Consider the following 20,629-nt stretch of genomic DNA (forward strand, 5'->3'; position numbering starts at 1 on the left):
AAGAAAGAAGGAAGAAAGGAGAAAGAAAAATAAAACTGAAGCAAATGTGGTAAAACCTACAAAGATTGTTAGAGTCTGTAAACAAGTCAAGATGGCACCTGGCATTTTGCAGAGGGAGTGGTTTGTGAAGTAACGCCAGCGAGCCATTAAGTGTGGGATTCCTTATTGGTTGACTGCTGTATCTACTTTATGTTAATTAGATAAGCTGTGTGGAATGTATAAATACCTTTGTTGTCCTACAATAAAGGGCTCCCACTCCTACTGTATCAATCTACACAAGTTGTTTGTCACTCCCTGGTTATTTTGCTGCAGCCGGACTGTGGCAAAAGATATTAATTTGAGATGTTTAGTATATTTAAACATTTTTAAATAAAAATTAATAAAAGTAAAATTTTTCTGATCTATTAAGATTTTGCAATTGAATGTAAATAATTTAAATTTCATCTGAAGAACCTTTGAAGATTACAAACTGAAGTGTAATTTCTGTCAACTGGGTAGTAAAAATCATAGAATGTATCAAAAAAATAAAGGAATTATGAGTGAGTGAATATGTGTGTGTGTGTGTGTGTGTGTGTGTTGAGCAGATAAGCTCAAGTGCTCTTATCAATTGCTTCATAGAAGACTGTTTCAGTGTCCAGTACAGAGACCACCAATGGGAAAGTTACCAGAAGCATGTTCTCACTTATGCCCTGACATGAAAAGATATGAGATAACACTTCCAACTCAGCAAGTCAAGATGCATTCCTGCTACTTTGCTGAATTCATTTATTAGTTCTAGAAGTTTTCTGGTGTAATTTTTTGGATCCTCTAAGAATAGAATCATGTTGTCAGCAATTAGTGATAGTTTTGAGTTCTGGTATCACGAATTACCATTCTGCCTGAACTGCTTCATTGAACTACCATCTCTGCCCTTGCATGGTCTTTTTAACATAATATTCAAGGTTTGTGTTATTATTTGGATGTTAATATTCACTACCTAGCCTCACAGTCAGGGCTAGGAATCCACCAATCCAGAAAGCACAAGTTCCAAGTATAAAAATTGTGGAACTTCAAATTTTGGAATCTGCATGCAACAACAGTATTCACCTTCTTTGAACTATTACTTATGGGGATATTATTAGTGGCAAAATAATATATTTTTAACAAATTAGGGCCAATTTTATGCCATGGACTCAGCTGGCAACTCCCAGAAGAAGACAAGCAAACAGTTATATTTTGTAAAAGTGCTAGAATGCCTGCGCTTGAAAACTGGGAACAAAGGACTAGAAAATTTTTATAATTTGGCATGAACATACTTTATATACAGAGATATGAAAAATTGTGCTGTATATGTGTAATAAGGATTGTAATGCCTTCCACTGTTGTTGTGTATTTAAAAAATAAATTAAAAAATCAAATTAAAAAACGCAGTGTGCAGGAGTTGGCTAGGGGCCTGCAGGGCATGGCTTTGTAATTGTGTCATTTGGAGTTTCCCTTGGTTGGAAATAGATGTTGTATGATTTTCTGGTAACAAAAATCCCCATGCCACCCCTATTGTGCAATATTTTCTCCTGCCTTGTAGAGAAGTTCCAGGAAGTTTGGTTTTCATCTTAGAATCAAACATTTCAGAAATCGTGGACTTTGATCATGACATCCTTTACATCTGAGAATCACCACCCTATTCAGCTCAGTGAACTAGCCTTCATTGGTCTGCATAGATTTGAGTTTGGCCTTAGAATAAAAAAATAAGGGGTAATAAAGAGGTGAGGAAAACAGAGGCAGGAATTTCATTTATTCAGGGCATTTGATATTTTTAGTCTTTCTGTGACCTTACTATTCTCACAGGAGTTTTTGCCTCTAAGCAATCAACTAACAATTCTACTTTTTTTTTCCGTTCATTTATTACTGAACCTGAATATACCTCTTTTTTTTGTTCATGGCAGGGTGGACAATACAGTATTCATTTGGTTTGACAATGCCTTGGGTTATTTATTGAATGCGTCTAATTGCTTTACAAATTTTTATGGATGATATTGTAATCTCCTTTAATCTAGCCAAAAATTTGGGATAGTTGTTGTCACTAAGTACAGTAAAAATAATTATGACATTGCTACTGAGATCTACAAGTTAAATCTATTATCAGCAAGGTACAAGCCACAAAATTGATGTTATTAATATAATTCCACCTTATTGGCTATGCTGCGTAAGTGGAGAACTGAAATATTAGAAAAATATTTTTATGGCTTAGATAATTTTTTTCTTTTCTAAAAGCAAAATTTTGTTTGTAACATTCACAAAAGGACCATTCTCAAACAGGAATGATCTAAAAGAATGTCAGCACAGAAGTCCACTGTAATCTTAGGATTCATTAAGAAAGCCAAAATAACACAATAAATTCAAAATAGTGAAACAGCATAGATATTTGTAACAATCAGATATTAGATCCTAAATTATTTTTTTGGTTAAATTATAAATATTCTAATATTAACTAAATTCCACTAAGAGTTAATCTTACCTTTAGGAGTTGTTTTATGGAATGATATATCAGTAGTCGTTGATAATGTTGAGTTTGTTGTTACTACACTGGTGATTGGTAGAGAAGTTGTTGTTGATGATGTATTAGTAGATGTACCTGAAACAATTAGAAAAAAGTAAATTATGCTAAAGTAGTTGCATTAACATTTACATTTATTTTGCCAGTCAACAGACTAGTATATTTAAATTAAGTACAGTAAACAGTGTCTACTCTGATAACCAGTTAGTAGGACATGGATTTGGAACTAATGTTCTGGTTGTGAAGAGGTTAGTATTTGCTCTTCAACTGTACCTGATTTACATCAATGGTGTGACTTTTTAGGATGATAGGCAGGGTCAGTACGTAGTTCTGATCTTACATAATATCTGAGAATAATGAAGAATAGAAGTGCAAATTTGAAATTTAACACTATCTTTAAGCTAACTAAACTAATCTTGCCAGATAAAATAATACAATGGGCACTCTCTGGGCAGGGGATGTTTTACTAAATGTTTTGATATTGACATTTTACTACTTAATAACTTTAATGTACTATTGATATATTCTCTTGATATATAATCTCTCTTCTCCTCTCTTTCTCCATATATATATATGTACATATATATGCACACACACATGCATACACATATATATAATCTATAACACATACTTATGTACATATGTATGTATCTATATAGAAATGTTTATTTATACAGAGTATAAATGTAAAAGTATATATAAGGAGGGAGATAAGTTCCAAAGAAAGGCAATCAACTTATTAATCTAAAGAAATTTAATAATTATAACATCTAAATTTGAGGGATGGAGCCTCCATAAATGTGCATTTTCAAATTGTTTATTTCTCTAAATTTCAAACATGTGCTGCCAGAGGCATGGAAAGAAGGCAATAAATTGTAATCCATGTTACGTATTTCTTTTTAATGATAATTCTTAAACTATATAAAGAAACTGATTTTCTGTAACAGATGGAGTTGGCAATATCACAACTTCATAATTATTGTCTCAAATTGAAATATGTAGAATGAAACTCTCAGTGTTCTGTCAAAAGACTTGCTTTATATAAAATTTTTGTAGTTATCATTTATATTGATTGTTTAATCCTGGACATTATTGGTCTTATCTCTGGACAGTCACTATTATGTTACAGATTAAAATGCACAGATGTCTTGAGATTTGAAAAAATCTATGGAAGGCATTGCTTTCCATGTAATATCCTGGTCTGTATACATATGTGTGTTATAAAAGTATAGAATAGCATAGAATGTTAGTTGAATAATAAAGGTTTATGTTCCTATTCCCATCAAACTACTTCAGTTAGTAACAGTGAATATATGTCATTAGTATCAGTTCTCAAATTTAAATTAGAGTTAAAACTTTCCTCTTTGAATCTGAGAAAAATCAATATGTGGAATGTCAATGAAAGGTAGTGTCTCAGATGTCATGAGATAAGGTGTGTTTTCTGTTTCATTTCATAGCCTGAAGGTACTTGGAAGTGTTAGCTCTTAGCACTGACTTTGTTTATAGACACAGTAAACAGAAATTGCTAGATATATTTGGCACATGGAGAGGTGTTCAGCATGTACAGAGATGATAGAGCTGCATTTTCACAGGTTTTATGAAGGTGAAGTTAAAAGCTCATTTTTCGTCTAATGGAAGGAAGTACACTTCACACCCTGGATCTTGCCCTCCATACCACCTGGTGTTCGGCAGGGAGCTGCCACACAGCCCATACACCCTTATCTATTCTTTACTAGCCATTTTGTTCTAGCTCCTTCCTTTAGTCCTAAATTCCATGTTGTAACACTGCTTTCTAACTATTTACTAAAGTTGATAAAATTATTCTAAGAAGCGTAACCACTTAGGCTGGAAAATTTACCTGTAATGGCTTAAAGGATACCCATCTTTTGACTTCCAAAGAGTAAAAATCTTTTTTTAATTTTTTTTTTATCTGTTATTTTTAGTTGTACATGACAGTAGAATGTATTTGGGCAGATTATACATAGAGAATATAATTTAATTTATTTAAAATCCCACTGTTATGGTTGTACATGATGTGGAGTTACACTGATTGTGTATTCAAAAAAGAAAAAAAAAAAAGAAATCACCCCAGTGAATTAAAAGAATACATTGTAATTTTAACATACGCTATATTTTATATTCTGTATTTTTATGTTCTGTATGCACAAGGGACATTAAAACATTACTATATTTTTATGGGCTCAAAAAAAACCAAAACAAATACAAGGCTAGGAAAGTTATGATGGATTAATTTTACTATTCCCCTCCCCGCTCCTTTCCCTTTAGTCCCCTTTGTCTCATCCAATGGATTTCTATTATTCCCTTCCCCAACCTTTCTTGTTTTGGGTTAGCATCCACAAATCAGAGAGAACATTAGGCCTTTGGTTTTTTGGGGATTGGCTTATTTCACTTAGCATGATATTCTCCAGTTCCATTCATTTACCAGCAAATGCCATAATTTTGTTCTTCTTTATGGCTAAGTAATATTCCATTGTATATTTCTACCACATTTTATTTATCCATTTATCCTTTGAAGGACACCTGGGTTGTTTCCATTATTGGCTATTGTGAGTTGAGCTGCTATGAACACTAATGTTCCTGTATCACTTTGATATGCTGTTTTAAAGTCCTTTGTGTATAAACCAAGAAGTGGGAAAACTGGATCAAATGGTGGTTCCATTCCAAGTTTTCTAAGGAATCTCCTTACTGCTTTCCAGAGTGGTTGCACCAATTTGCAGTCCCACCAACAATGTATGAGAATACCTTTTTCCCCACATCCTCATCCAACATCTATTGTTACTTGTATTCTTTATAATTGCCATTCTAACTGGAATGAGATGGATTCTCAGTGTAGTTTTAATTTGCATGTCTCTAATTACTAGAGATGTTGAACATTTTTTTTCATATATTTTTGACTATTTGTATTTCTTCTTTTATGAAGTGGTGGTTCAGTTCCTTTGCCCATAAATTGATTTGGTTATTTATTTTTCTAAAGTTCTTTGTATATCCTGGAAATTAATGACTTGTCTGAGGTACTGATGGTGAAGACTTTCTCCCATTCTATAGGCTCTCTGCACATGTTATTGTTTCCTTTGCTGTGAATATTTTCAGTTTGATACCATCCCACTTATTGATTATTGATTTTACTTCTTGTTGCTTTGGGAGTCTTGTTGAGGGATTCGGTTCCTAAGCTAATATGTTGAAAAGTTGGGCCTACTTTTTTTCCTAGTAAGGGTAGGGTGTATGGTCTAATGCCTAGGTCTTTGATCCACTTAAGAGTTGAGTTTTGTCCAGGGTGAGATATAGGGGTTCAATTTCATTTGATTACGTATGGATTTCTAGTTTTCCCAGCAACATTTGTTGAAGAACCTATCTTTTTTTCCAATGTATGTTTATGGTTTCTTTGTCTATGGTGAGATAACTGAATTTGTGTGGGTGTGTCTCTGTCTTCTATTCTGTTCCCATGGTCTTTCTGTTTTGGTACCAGTACCATTGCTGTTTTTGTTTTTTGCTATAGCTCTATAGTATAATTTACGTTATGGTATTGCGATGCTTTCTGCATCACTTTTCTTGCTGAGGATTGCTTTGGCTATTCTGGGTCTCTTATTTTTCCAAGTGAACTTCATGATTGCTTTTTCTATTTCTGTGAAGAACATCATTGGAATCTTTATGGGAATCGCAGTAAATCTTTATAGAACGTTTGGTAGTATGGCCATTTGGATAATATTGATTCTGCCTCTTCAAGAGTAACAATCTTAATTCCTGAGAATAGTATCTTCAAAGGTGGATCCTTCCTTTCTTTCTTGTTTGTTTCCTTCCTTCTTCCTCCCTACCCTCTCTTCTTTCTTTCCTTTTCTCTCTTCCACAATACATGTTGGACCAAGACTTATATGAGAATCGTGATTAGGCACAGTAAAAGACTCTAAGATGTACCACTTGGTATCAGTCTGAGTAGCTTTCATCTAGTGGGGGAACATAATGACCATGCAAAACAAATAATGTAGGGCATCCTGTATGGTTGTATAGATTAATGTGTTTTAAGCTGCAGGTGATGATATAATTAAGGGCAATTAAATCTCTTTAAGGGAATGCAGTCAGAAATGTTTCCAAATGACAAAGTAAAGAGAGATGAAATTTTTAAAAAAGCTCAATTTTCAAGAAGGGTCCCAAGTGGTTATTGAGCCTAAATTTAGAAGAGAGCCTGATAGTCACTGAGATGTGTGTGTGTGTGTGTGTGTGTGTGTGTGTGGTGTATCACATCTACTCTCTGTTCTAAGAAGAACCACAAACTAAACGTTGAGTCCCTTGCCTGACCATGTTCCTGTTTTAACAGCCAAGGTAAACAGTGACCAGAAAGTCTCATTCCACTACCCTGACCTGACCAATGAACTCTTATTCTCAACCAATCAACCAAGACTGAGCACTTCCCAGAAATTTACCTCCTTCATTTACATAGGAGTACCAAGAATGGAAGCTCTGGTTGGGAAATTTCTTTATATAAGAAAGCCACCCCTTCATTCCTTCAGATTACGTTTTCATTTTGTACCAAAGGATATGTCTGCCTGTTTTGTGAACTGTTTTTTTTCTTTTTAATTTTTGAAATGAAGCCTCTTTTTTTCCCCTTGAATTCTTTCCTAGTGTATTTTTGCCAACAGATACAGTTTTAGAGTGGTATTTTGAACAACCAAGGTATCATTTCATGAGTTGTTTTTTTTTTTTGTGCAAGGGTGTGCATGTGTGTAACTCTGCATGAAATGTGTGCCAATGCAAAATGTACTTTTTACTGGGTCTCCAGTTAAAAATGTGGAAGCTGTTGGACAAACAATAAATTGGGCTAAAAGTTTATAAGATAAAGGATGACCACCCTCATGAGAGAGTTAACATGGGAGCCAGATCCCAATAAACTAGTCATATGTTCACCCAAACAGAGAAAAGGGCATGAGCAGAACTCTGGAGTAGGGAAGCAAGAGGTATTTGAGATGAATGAAAAGAGTTCTGTTTGACTGTTTGGTGTTGAGCTATGGATGGACATGGTGATGGATGTTGTCTAAGAACATACTAGAGTCAGATTTCAGAGGGCCATGAACACTAAGTTTGGGCCTCTGGATTTTATCAAGTCAATGGGGAACCATGGAAAGTGGCTGGATAGAAATTCTAATGTAGGAAAAATAATGGAGAAATGGGTGGGATAAAGAATGAGAAGACACCAGTTGAATCAAGTTCTCCTTTTTATATTATATTTACCAAGTTCCTTGCTCTCTTGAAATCTTTGTCTGATGATGAGTTCACATCCATAAAATGACTTGATGCAAACTCAAAGTAGGCAAATTTCTAACCACTGATGTGATAAGATTGAGAGTTACATTCAGGTTCCTCCTGACCTTCTCCCACTTGGCTACTGATTTCTCCTGAGGAAAAGCATGATCCATCAATATTCATTACACTTCCGTTGTTAATTCTTAAGGTTGTTCAGCAGATAGCATGCTCTTTTTTGGCAAGGACTGAGTGTAATCACAACAAAGACACTACGAGGCCCATACTCTTGTGATCACCATTTTATAGATGGAGCCACTGAGGCTCAAAAAGGATAAACAATTTGCCTACCTTATGCACTGGAAAGTGATGTAGTTGAAAATTTAATTTAGACAGGCTCAAGAGAATATAGCCTCAACCACCACATTATCTGACCATGAGAAGGTGGCATTTTGCAAAGCTACATACACCAGTTTCACCTGTTCTTTGCCTTTGACAGGATGTGGTAAAAAAAAAAAAAAAAGGGGAAGACATGACTAGATGTGCAGATGCATTGTCCTTATGTCTTCATAATGAGGAAATAGACAAAATGCCTCACTATTTTTTTTCTTTAATAATGGCAAGCATTTCATACCATTACTTGTAGGTTTGGTATACACACACACATACACACTACACGTGTTTCCTTATTAGCCGTAAGGCTTTGAAGGAAATTTACCACTGACTAAGACTATTTCAATATTAAAAACGAACATAGTGGCTTTTTCAGTTTGAAAATTCCATTACTGGAAACTCTCTCTTATAATATGGTGGAAAAGAATCATTCCAACTAACATGACTGAAGGTTTATTGACCGTGATGCAAGTTACTACCAGTTATTCTTCGACTTTAGTATCTGTAGATATTCCCTCTAGGTTTGATTTCATCTCATAATAAATTATTGAGGAAAATGACTTTATTCTGAAGTGTTTTTCTCATCATAGAATATGGTGAGATAACATTTTTACCTCTCTTTATCTCCAAAGTGATTAAAGATAAATTTGACAAGGCAATCCGAGCCTCATGACTTTGCTGTGCTAAACCAGATAGGGCTGCGCTTGGGATGTCGCAAGAGAAGCAGATGGCATAGTGTCCTGATTCCACCCCACCCCCACACATTCAGACTTGGAGAGCTCAGGGGATACTGTAATACTAATTTCCATGCTATCACAGGGTGAAGAATTTATCTGAAGTTTTAGAGTATTCCTTTTGTGTTTGGTTGGTTTTGTTTTCCAGCTTTTTTGAAATCTGCAACAGTTGTGTGTGTATATATATATATATATATACACACACACATACACACACACACACATACACACATATATATTCTAATTATAAAAGTTAAATGATAGATTTATCAAGGTATTTATAGATCCTGAAATAGTTCTGTATCATCTGATGTTCAAGATGTGAAATTCCCAACTGTTCAGATATAATACCTTATCGGACCTTTCTTAAGAACTGGCCTATCTTGTCTTTGATACTTTAGCTTATGGCTGGAGGCCACATATATTTTCTCCTGTTTTCAAATGATCAAGTCAGCTACTCCCTTTTAGTCATGGTTTGTACTTACATTTCTGTGAAACAGAAATAGTATCTAAGAGTTAGAGTTTTATTTATTCTTAGGATGAGTAAGGTCTCTTTCCAGTTGACTTTCTTCTTTTGGACAGTAGAGCATCTCTCCTCTATCAAGTCAACTAAAGTCCACTAGAAATTCACTTCTAAAGAAAGTAGACCTTGCTTCCTGAAAAGAATTCTGATGTCCTGACATAACACAATCTTTCAGGTTTTCTCCTTAGAAAATACATAAATATAAGGCAGTTTCAAAAGATCATAGCACCAATTAGTAGAAAAGTCTGCTTGATTTCCATTTAAGTAATCTTTATTATATGCTATAGAAAAAAATCTGTTTTTGATTTCATCTCTGCTATTTAGGCAGGTGGAATGCACTTGTCCTCTGAGCTCGCTAGACACTTAGAAGCATGATCTTTTGGGAGAGAACAGGAAGATCTTATTTTTAATTAAACATCAAAGTTAGTGGCAACTCTTCAAAAACAAGGTTTCAAATTTAAAGTACATTTTCATTAAAGCTAAAAAAAATGTTGTGGAAAAGACAAAGTTTTGAGAATGCTCAAATCGCCCATGTGGAATGATTTGGGGGGATAACAAGAAAATCTTGTCTCTCATAGAAGGAAAAATATTCATATTAGTGGGGAAATGCTGTACTCAAATGAGGCATCTCCTCAGGTTTCCAGCCATCTGTGAGGTGGGGACGGAGTGCCAAGCCTGGCAGGCTCCGAGTGTGGACAGGTGTCTCTGCCACCTGGCCCCTCTAGGGAGAACAGGAAGGCAGCACTACATTGGTGAGTTTGTTAAACAGAAAACAACAATATCTGCAAAATGGACCTGAGAATCCGAGGAGTTCTGGATGGCAAAAGGTTGGAGGGGTACAGGGCAAATTGCCTCCACTCACTCGGGGCTCATGTTCAATATTATGGGGCAGTGCTGGTTATTTTTCCTTCACAAACTAGTGATTCTTTTAAGATAATGTTCCATGATATTGAGATATCTTTAGGTTTGGTCTTCATTGTCAGGAGAAATTTTATGTCACATCCAAGGGAAGACTGATGCATTTCAATTCCTTAAGTTACAAGAAGGTAAAGGCTATGTTTAAAATTTATAGAGTGGGAATGGGAGGGAAAAGGAAGAACTTGGGAATCCTCTTGGGGTTTTAGACAATTGTCCTGAGATTCCTTCCACTGTCCTGTTCTCTGAGTCCTGAGATAAACTGTTCTTCTGCAGCCCACTGGGTATCTGCCAAGGAAACATGATGTGGAGGCTCAGCTTGCCCTTGAGGGCACCAGGCTGACTCCACGGGCAAGTTTCTGGGGCTCATTTCTTGACTTTAGAAAGGGTATCAGTTTGGCTGACCTCTCAGTTCCTGGAAGAGCAGCAGTACTCTGTCCCTTCTCTGGGACCAGTGGAAGTGAAAGTAGAGGTGAAATGCAGTTTCTGTTCTTCTTAAAGGCCACCTCCAACACTCCTCCGAACCTAGAATGTAGCCACTTAAGTCTTGAGTCTTCAACTATGGACTTTCCTGAGCATTTCCCCAGAAATATGGAAGGCCCCAGTGCACACTGTTTATTAGCCAATCACATTAGTTTGGAATAGTGACTTACACACATGCAATGACAAGATTTGAAGCTAGAAAATGATATTTAGCTGAATTTGAGATGTCCTGTCAATCACATACTTTTATTTTTGTTTTCTGTAAATGTAAGGGGGAAAATCTAGTTGATTTAAATTGTGCTTTAATTTATATCAGCTGAAAAACTACTTTTAGTTATTAAAGGGCAAAGTTGAAATAAGTATTTATCTTCTGAAAAATCAGAGAATCCTGTCTTGCTCCAATTACAAGCTGACAAATTACAGTTGTATGTATTTATGGTGAGCAAAATTGAGGTTACTATTTAGAAAAGCAGTGTGAAATAATTACCTAAAGCTAATTAATATGTTTATTACCTCAAATGTTTTGTGGTAAAAATATTTGAAATTTACTGTTAGTTATTTTAAAGTGTACAATACATTAATGCATTTGCCACATTGTGCAATATATGGCCGTAAAAAGTGTTTCATTCTTCCTGTTTCATTGAAGCTTTATGATCTTTGATCATTATCTCTCCATTTCCCCAACAACCATTCTGCTCTCTTCTTTGAGTATGGCTGTTTTAGATTCCACATGTATGTGAGATCATGCAGTGTTTGTCTTTCTAGGCCAGAATTATTTCACTTATCTTAATGTTCTTCAATTCCAGGCATGTTGATACAAGTGACAAAATTTATTTCATTTTTAAGACTGAATAGTGTTTCAATGTGTTTACTGTTTCATGATTTTTTTATTCATTCATCTGTTGATGGACACTTGGGTTGATTCTATAACTTGGCTATTGTGAGTAACTATGCAGTAAGCACACAACAAGTGCAGGTGTCTGTTTGACTTACAGAATTCAATTCCTTTGGATACAGCAGGTTTGCTGGACACTATGGTAGTACCATTTTATCTTTTTGAGGAAACTCTGTACTATGTTCTATAACAGCCATACTAGTTTCCAACACTGTACCAATGTTTCCTTTTCTCCATATCCTCTTCAACACTTTGTCTTTTTAATAACAACCATTCTAATAGGTATGAGGTGATAACTCATTGTGGTTTAGATTTTCATTTCTCTAGTTACTGGTGAAGTTCAGCATTTTTTTTTCATGTCTTTCTTGGCTATTTTTCTATTTTCTTTTGGGAGGTATATATTCAGGTCTCTTGCCCAAGTTTTAATCAGATTATTGTTTTTCTTTATATACAGTTGTTTGAGTTCATTATGTTTATTGGATATTAACCCCTTATCAGATATAAGGTTTGCAAATATTTTCCTCCAATATTTTTTTGTTGTCTTTTCACTCTTTTACTTGTTTCCATTGCTGTGCAGAAGTTTTTTATTCTGATGTAATCCCATTTGTTGTTGTTGCCCATATTTTGGGGGTTATATATATATATATTGTACCATAGTTCTCCCTGCATACTCTCTTCTAGTAGTTATACAGTTTCAGAACTTTTATTTAAGTTATTAATCAATTTCAAGTTGACTATTGTGTATAGCATAAGACAAAGTTCCAATTTTATTTTTTTTCTTATGGACATCTAGTTTTCTCCCACCACCATTTATTGATGAAACTATCCTTTTTCCCCATGTGTGCACTTGGCATCTTTGTTGAAAACGAATTGACCATGACATCTGTGTTCATTTCTGGATGCTATGTTCTGTTCCACTTTTTGATGAGTCTATTTTAATGCCAGTACAATTCTGCTTTAATTGCTACTGCTTTTCCAAGGAGCTAGCTGTGCCATACACAGTATTCCAGATGACCTTAAGCTCATCTCCACAAGATCCTACCTGGGGAGGGAGACTGCCACCATAGCAAATATTGGCAATGAGTAGGGCTAGATCAGCCACAGTTAGGGATTAAAACAGTACTCAGTACAGCCTCAAAGCCCACTCCAAAACCCTATGTAGGCAGAGAGACAAACATCCACTATGCATTTCTACTGAGCAAAGCAGCTGCTATCCAGGCTAGTTAACAATTCCACCAAAGTTTGGGGACATACCAGAAGCCTGCCTCACTCCTGAATTCATGTAACAAAAGTACCAGTCCTGGAATATATGCTGTGGCCTAGTCCAATTTGAAGTAATTATAGTGTCCATTCAACAACTCAGAACTTAACCAGTGGTTTCACTGGAAAACGGCAACTAGCCAGCTTCCCCTACTCAAACTTAGAACAAAAGCAACAACTTAGACATACAGAGAAATGGAAAGCAAAGTTCACTTATCCAGGGTTGTTTGCCATCTGGTCCATATAGAATCACTGAATAAACTAAATAGCAAATATCTATCCCTGCCAAAGAAAATCCATAAAGCCAGAACAGGTGGCACACTGCTCAGATTCATAGACACTAGTGCAAGTATACAGGATTATAAAAATTCAGGTAATCATAATACCTCAAAAAAAAAAAAAACAAGAAAACAAATCACCAACCATAGACTCTAAAGAAAGGAATATATATGAAATGACAGAAAAATAGTTCAGAACCATCCTTCTAATGGTCAGTGAGCTACAAGAATAGATTAAAAATTAAATGATATTTGGAAAACAGTGCACCAAATGAGAATTTTGACAAAGAAATAGAAATAGCAACAACAGTAGCAATAACAATCCGAATAGATACCCTAGAAACAAATAGCATTATGACAACACTGAAAAATGTACCAGGAAGCTTCAACATTGGGGGGTGTCAAACTGAAGAAAAAAAAATCAATGAGTTTGAAGACAAAACATTTAACATTATCCATTTAAAGGAACAAAAAGATAAAAGAATAAAAACGAATGAAAGAAGTCTGAAGAAATCATTATACATTATTGAGAGATGCAACGCATACATAAATGAATTTAAGAAGAAGAAGAAAAGGGCCAGAAAGCGTATTTAAATAAATAATGAATGAAAACTGCCACAATCTGTAGACAGATACTGATATCCAATTAGAGGAAGTTCAGAGGTTTTTGATCCAATTTGACACAAAGAGGAATTCACTAAGACACAAAGAATTTTTTGTCTTTAATTTTCTAACAGTTTAATTATGAGAACAGCAAGAGATAAGAAATGCATTCCATACAAAAGGTTTCAAAAAGGCTAGCAGTGAATTTCTCAGCACATTATTCATTTATATCTGTTATTTATGAATAGAAGACACTTAAAAATTATTATCAGGAAGGAAAGCAAGGGGTAGCTTAATGTACAAAAATGGATAACAGCAGGACTTAGGGCAGTGTTACCCAGTTTGAGTCCAGACCCCATCACATAATAGCTCCATGCCGATCAGCAAATTACTCAACGTCTTTAACCCCTGCTATTGTTGAACATCTCCAAAGGTCTATAGGCTGAAGTCTTGTTCTTAGGGTAGTACTATTGGTGATAGCAGAAATGTTAGTGTGAACTAGTGGAAGATCCTTAGACCATCATTGTGAGTTTGTTCTCAGGATGTAATTCACATGTTATCATAGCCTGAGCTTGGACTTGCCCTCTCTGTGTTCCTGGTTTGAAATGTAATTACTTCCTACTGCTTGTGCTCTTACTTTGCTATATACCACAATGTGACACAACTGGTAACTGAACTGATATCCATACCATGTCCTTGAACCACCAAACTGTGGACTGGCTAAACACTTTCTGTTTGTATAGTGAGCTGCCTCAGGTATTTTATTATAGTGATGGAAAACTAACTAATGCAACTTTAGTTTTTAGTCTTTATGTCATTAATAAAAATTGAGTTCATTTTAGATCTCTACATATAAATCTGGTAAATGTATAGTACTCAATAGTATTGCCCCTACATATCCAGTGAACTAGTAAGAAAATTATCTTTAACATAGTCAATAAGTTCAGACTAGTAAAATTTTTTGAGACAAACTTATCAAATTGTAGTCTGATTCTCCTAATTATGATCTTACTTTGATGATCACCTTGCTAGATTTTATAAATTGTTTTCATTATCTCCTTTCCTAATATCTTTATACTATTCCAAGAAATTGTGATTCTAATAGTAGAAAAAAAGAATGCAGGATAGAAAAAAGTTGGTTTTATACAGTGAAAGAAAGAGTTGCTACATATTGTAGTTCTATAAGCCCTACATTGTTATTTTACTGTGGTGTTGCACTATTGAGATCTTTCATTTATTTTCACACAAGTACTGTCTATATACTGGTAAATTGATTTACACATATATGCTACTATTTTTTAATCTATGGATTCTACCATGATAAAATTGCATTTTAAAAATTGCAAAATATTTAGCAACATTTTATTTCTCTTCCATCAATGTGTGAATGCAATTATATTACTGAGGGGGGGATTCAAATTTTGTTTTCATGTAAATGATGTATTTGTCTTCAGAAAGTTGGAGGATGTCTTCCTTGTGGGTTTACAATCAGTTTATCAATAACAGTAAAGTTTAGTTAATTTCTCTTAAGTCTTTATATAGCATCACAGGACTGAGTCAGAATTTGAGATCTTTTCATTTCCTGCAAATAGTCAGGGAATCTCTTTAAACATCTATGACTCACCCTTTTTAATTAAAAAACATAAGATAATACCTATAGAGCAAATTATTTATAGCCCTTTGATTCCAGTATATGTCAGTTTTAAATGCTAGGATCAAACTTATCTTTTATTTCTCTGAATTTGTTCCTCCACAATTTCTCCACATGAGAGTTGGAAAAACTTGTTCTGAACAACACGCTCTGCAGGAAGCACATCCTGTATTCATCCAAGAACAGATAATTCATGATTTTCTACTTATAGATTTTAGAGATTAGCTTTTTTAGGGTATGTTTTCCAAATTAAAAATATTTTGAACTTTTCCATTAGGATGCTATCAAAGGAATGACTTAGAGTAGGTTAATTACATTTAAGACTTTTAAAGCAGCTATGTGGGTTGAGGGACAGATACAGCCTTTGGAGAGAGAAAGAAAGCCTACACTGAACATTTTAGCAGGTTTTTTTTTTAATTTTTTATTTAGTAGTAGGCAAAAGACACATTTGCAGAATATGCTCTCAAAGCCTGGTTGGCAAGTATGTACTCTTGCTGACAGTGGAGGACTGGAAATCCTCCTGTATGCTTTTGCTTCTCTATCAACACAAGCACGCCTTGTTATTTTAGAGTAGTACCCTATTGAACCATATTGCCTGTCAATTTTAACTAGAAAAGTGAACCACTCCAAGCTCCCTTCCAAAAATGTCAAGACAATAACTAGAATAAAGAATAAACGTGGTACTTATCTAAGAACACATCGTCATGTGTATCTTTGCAAGAGGTAGCTTTGAAAATTGAAAAGGATGTTTAGGACTCAGTGTAATAGAAAGAGCTAGAGGCAACTGAATTGCTCTGAGAAAAATAAAACAGTATATATATATATATATATATATATATATATATTTTTTTTTTTTTTTTTTCTTTTACCCCTGAGGATGTGGGGGGAAAAGGAAGAGAAAAAATGTCATAAAAGAAGGCACATCCCAAAGACTTAAGAACAAGGGCATCTAGAATTTTTGAGTTTTCGCATCTCTCTGATGTAAACTCTGTTCTTGCACTAAAGTCTGCAAATACCAACCAACACTTAATATAAGTGGATTTTCCTGGGAATGCCTTAGGGAAAGGGGAACTACAGTTTGGTTCTTGCTAATGCAAGTTTTCTTTTTAGAAAACTTAGAAGATGGTTTTATACAGTAAAAGAGTTGCCACATACTGCAGCTCTGTAAGCTCTACGCTGATGGTTATCTCATTGTGGGGTTGCACTATTGAGATCTGCAGAGTTTCTACCAGGGATTTTGAATTCATTTTCACATTATTATTACCTGTATACTGGTAAATTGACTTTTACATGTATGCTACTATTTTTTAAAAACCTATGGGTTTTTATTATAATAAATAAATAAAAGTTGTCGTAAATAACCAAAAGACCTACAAGACTCAACGGATTCCAAAGTTGAAAATAAAGACAAACAAGAGAATCCAATCCTTCTTCTGCCAAAGGGACTCACAAAAATCTGGTCCATTTTCCCATTTTCCCCAGTCTTCAATTGAAGACTTCAGGATAAATCCTTAATCTGACCATGTTATGATATTAACAGGTAGACATACATAGGTGATATTTGAATTCTATAACATAGTTTTCTATTTCACTGAACATCAATTACTAAACTTGGAATCAAATTGCTGGGTCATAATCATGTTTGTCAAACAGAGGATAATTGTACAATTTTCTAGAGCACAGTATTCCAGATAGTATTGGCTATAAAGTTTTACAAATATGGCATGATATTCAGAACAAATAGACTCTGAAGCAGCAATAATTACTTCAATCTGAGATATCACCAATACTAGGTAATGAAGTGTTTTTTACAATTTTAAGTGTGAAAACTACCAGTAGATCAGAGAAAACTTTTGTGAATTGATTTCTTTTATCTTTAAGACAAATTCACACTGGAATAAATAAAAATTTAGTTCCCGGAAATAGTAACAGATATAAGTCAGAGAGAAAGAAGTCACTGTATAATTTTGTTTCTCAATAAATTCCAGCACCTCTAGTTATTTAAAAGTTGTACCCCATTGAACCATAGTGCCTGCCTGTAGATGGAATTTCATGTTGCTATCAATATACAATTAATCTCCCTTGTCCAGACCTCAGAAATTTGACACTCTGTACAAACATTTATGAACTTAAGAGTTATAAAAATATATAAGAACCATCAAATTTTCAAATAATTTTGATAGCAGTAACATTTCTCTGTGTAGCATGTATTTTCAGCTATCAGTACAGTACTTGACTTTAGGCTTTTAATATTTTTTAAATGCTAAAAATAAGTAAGTTTTGCTCAAATGAACAGAACTTTCATAATGTTGCAATTATTCTAACTTTTAAAGTGGAATTATCACCCACTAAAATTGAGTTCTATTGAATTTACATTGATTTACTATTGAATGTCATACTTACATAAAATGTCTGGATTTAATTTACTTGCTAATCATTATTCCTTACCTTTAATTTCTATTTGTAAACATACCTTTCTTATTTTGTGACATCAACAGTGTTGAATGCTGGATTAAATTTGGATTCATGATTTTTTAAAATATGGGATCACCTGAAAATCTGGGAATAATTCATGAGGCAGTTTCTGTGTTTTTGGCATTTTCTGTACCTCTAGAGAGACTGTAACATTTGGAAATGTTACTCTTCATATCCTCCTGTTGATAAAGGTTGAGGTAAAATGCATTTGATAAGTTCAGAAGAGTCATTTACCAATTATCAAAGTATCCTTAAAACTCTTATTCATTTCAGCAGTCTCTGAGTGAGAAAAAAGAATTGGCAAAAGAAAAGGAAATGCCAAATTTGGCCTCTTAAGATTTAAGCTACAGAAATGTATATCTAAACTTTTCATTCACTTCTGGACCACCTTTGTGAGTTATTTCAAATCCTGTATCTACTCTCATCTTCTTACCCTTATTTTTAAAACCAACTTAGATTGGATTTTTAAGGTTTTAAAAATACAACTCACTTTAGAATATTTGAATATTATGATGTTAAAATGCAATATAAAAAACTATTGCTGGTCTTAATAGAAATAACCAGAAAAAATAAATACTATGAAAAATAATCACTGGATTCTTGATGGATACCACTAAGTATGATGGTTTCATATGTGAGTCCTGCTGTTTAAAAGCTAAAAAAAAAAAAAAAAAAAAAAATCAGTGAATGTTGGGGAATGACAAAAACATAAAACATGAAGAGTACAAGTTCTTCCCTAGGAAACTAGAGCATATTGGAGATTTTAATCAATGTTGTTTAATTCTATGGCCATTTATGCCTGAATGATCTGAAGTGTCACCAGTTTTAAGCCTTTACACACACTGGAAATATTGCTGTAGGTGAAGTCTTTTAAGGTTACCAAATCTGTTATGAAGGACACTGTAATGTACCAAATCACAGCGTTCCCAAGGTACAGGAAGCCAGCCCCACTCCATTTTGTTTTCTCTTCTTGCTTTGCTTTAGCATTCTAGCATGCATTACTACAACTTTTTTTAAGATCCAAAGTCAAAAGATCCCAAAGCTTAGCATTATTTTAGGGACTGATAATATAGGTAGAAAGTAAGGGCTGAGTTAGTGATTGATGATCATTAAATATCTCAAATACCTATGTGGAGAAAATATGTTATGTAAACAGTAACCATTGGGCCTACAGTGATTTAGATAGGCTTGTGTAAGGCTCTTGATTTTTATTTCTTATGACATTACTAACAACAACGCAGATTAAACTATAAGCTTGTAAATGACAGCACCTTGGAAAAGACTTGGCACAACATTTCAGAAGAATCTGACCTTTATGCTTGAAAAAATAATTCAAATCAAGGTTTTAAGGGACAATAAACTGAACTGTATTTTAAATGCCTTGAATAATACAAAAATGTTGCAGTATAAAAATAAGGTAAATAATTAGAGAAATAATTGATTTGTAGGATAAAGTTTAGAAGGAATAAATATAACGTGAAAAACAAAAGTATAAAAGCAAAAATATGCTAATTTAACAAACTAGTATAAGAATAAAAGCATCAAGAAATGACTTAAAGCAAAGAAAAACTCAAGTTTGTAAATGAACATTTAATATAATATTTTATTTTAAAATCTTACATTCAAAGTAGACCTTAGATATATAAGAATCAAAAAGTACATATATATATACATATATATATCAAGAAGTACATATATATGTATATGTATACATATATATGCATATATATGCACACAAACAATGAAATATTATTCAGCCATAAAAAGAATGACTTTATGAGTTTTGCCAGTAAATGGATGGGTATGGAGACTATCATGCTAAGTGAAATAAACCAATCCCCAAAATCAATATGTAAATAAAAGTAAAAGAGAATTTTACCCTAAAATTTTTGATTTTTTATTAGATGAAAAAAGTCAATAAATTCTTAGTATTCAGATAAAACAAGTGGACAAATGTAGTCTATGTACAAAGTAATCTCATGCAGGTACCTCATGAAATACAAATTTTATTTGTAAACAAAACCCAAATGTTCTCTATGATATGTGGATGCTAACACACACTAAGGGGGTGGAGAACAGAAGTTCAGTGAATTAGACAAAGGGGAATGAAGGGAAGGGAGAGGGGATGGGAAAGGAATCAGATAGAATAAATCAGACAAAACTTTTTTTATGTTCACATGACCAGTGTAACTCACATTGTACAACCACAAGAATAGGATTCTAATTAGAATAAGTCATACTTTGTGTATGTATAATATGTCAAAATACATACTGTCATGTATATCCAAAAAGAACAAATTTAAGAAAAAATTTAACCTCCCCCCGAAAAAAAGAAAATTTCACTAGAAAAAAAGTACCCATTGCTATATATTTAAATAATGGAAACAGATAGAATAAATCAGACAAAACTTTTTTTATGTTCACATGACCAGTGTAACTCACATCGTACAACCACAAGAATAGGATTCTAATTAGAATAAGTCATACTTTGTGTATGTATAATATGTCAAAATACATACTGTCATGTATATCCAAAAAGAACAAATTTAAGAAAAAATTTAACCTCCCCCCGAAAAAAAGAAAATTTCACTAGAAAAAAAGTACCCATTGCTATATATTTAAATAATGGTTGG

General features: G+C 33.9%; 1 protein-coding gene across 1 annotated transcript in view; it reads right to left on the bottom strand.

Annotated features, from left to right (window-relative positions):
• Positions 1 to 20,629, bottom strand: part of Emcn (endomucin) — a 105,888-nt gene that overhangs the window by 68,420 nt on the left and 16,839 nt on the right. The window contains exon 2 of the mRNA XM_026398132.2: positions 2,495 to 2,611. Within this exon, the coding sequence (XP_026253917.2) occupies positions 2,495 to 2,611 (117 nt within the window). The remainder of the gene's footprint in view (positions 1 to 2,494; positions 2,612 to 20,629) is intronic.

This window comes from Urocitellus parryii, chromosome 10 (assembly GCF_045843805.1).
Source record: "Urocitellus parryii isolate mUroPar1 chromosome 10, mUroPar1.hap1, whole genome shotgun sequence".
NCBI classification, from domain to species: domain Eukaryota; kingdom Metazoa; phylum Chordata; class Mammalia; order Rodentia; family Sciuridae; genus Urocitellus; species Urocitellus parryii.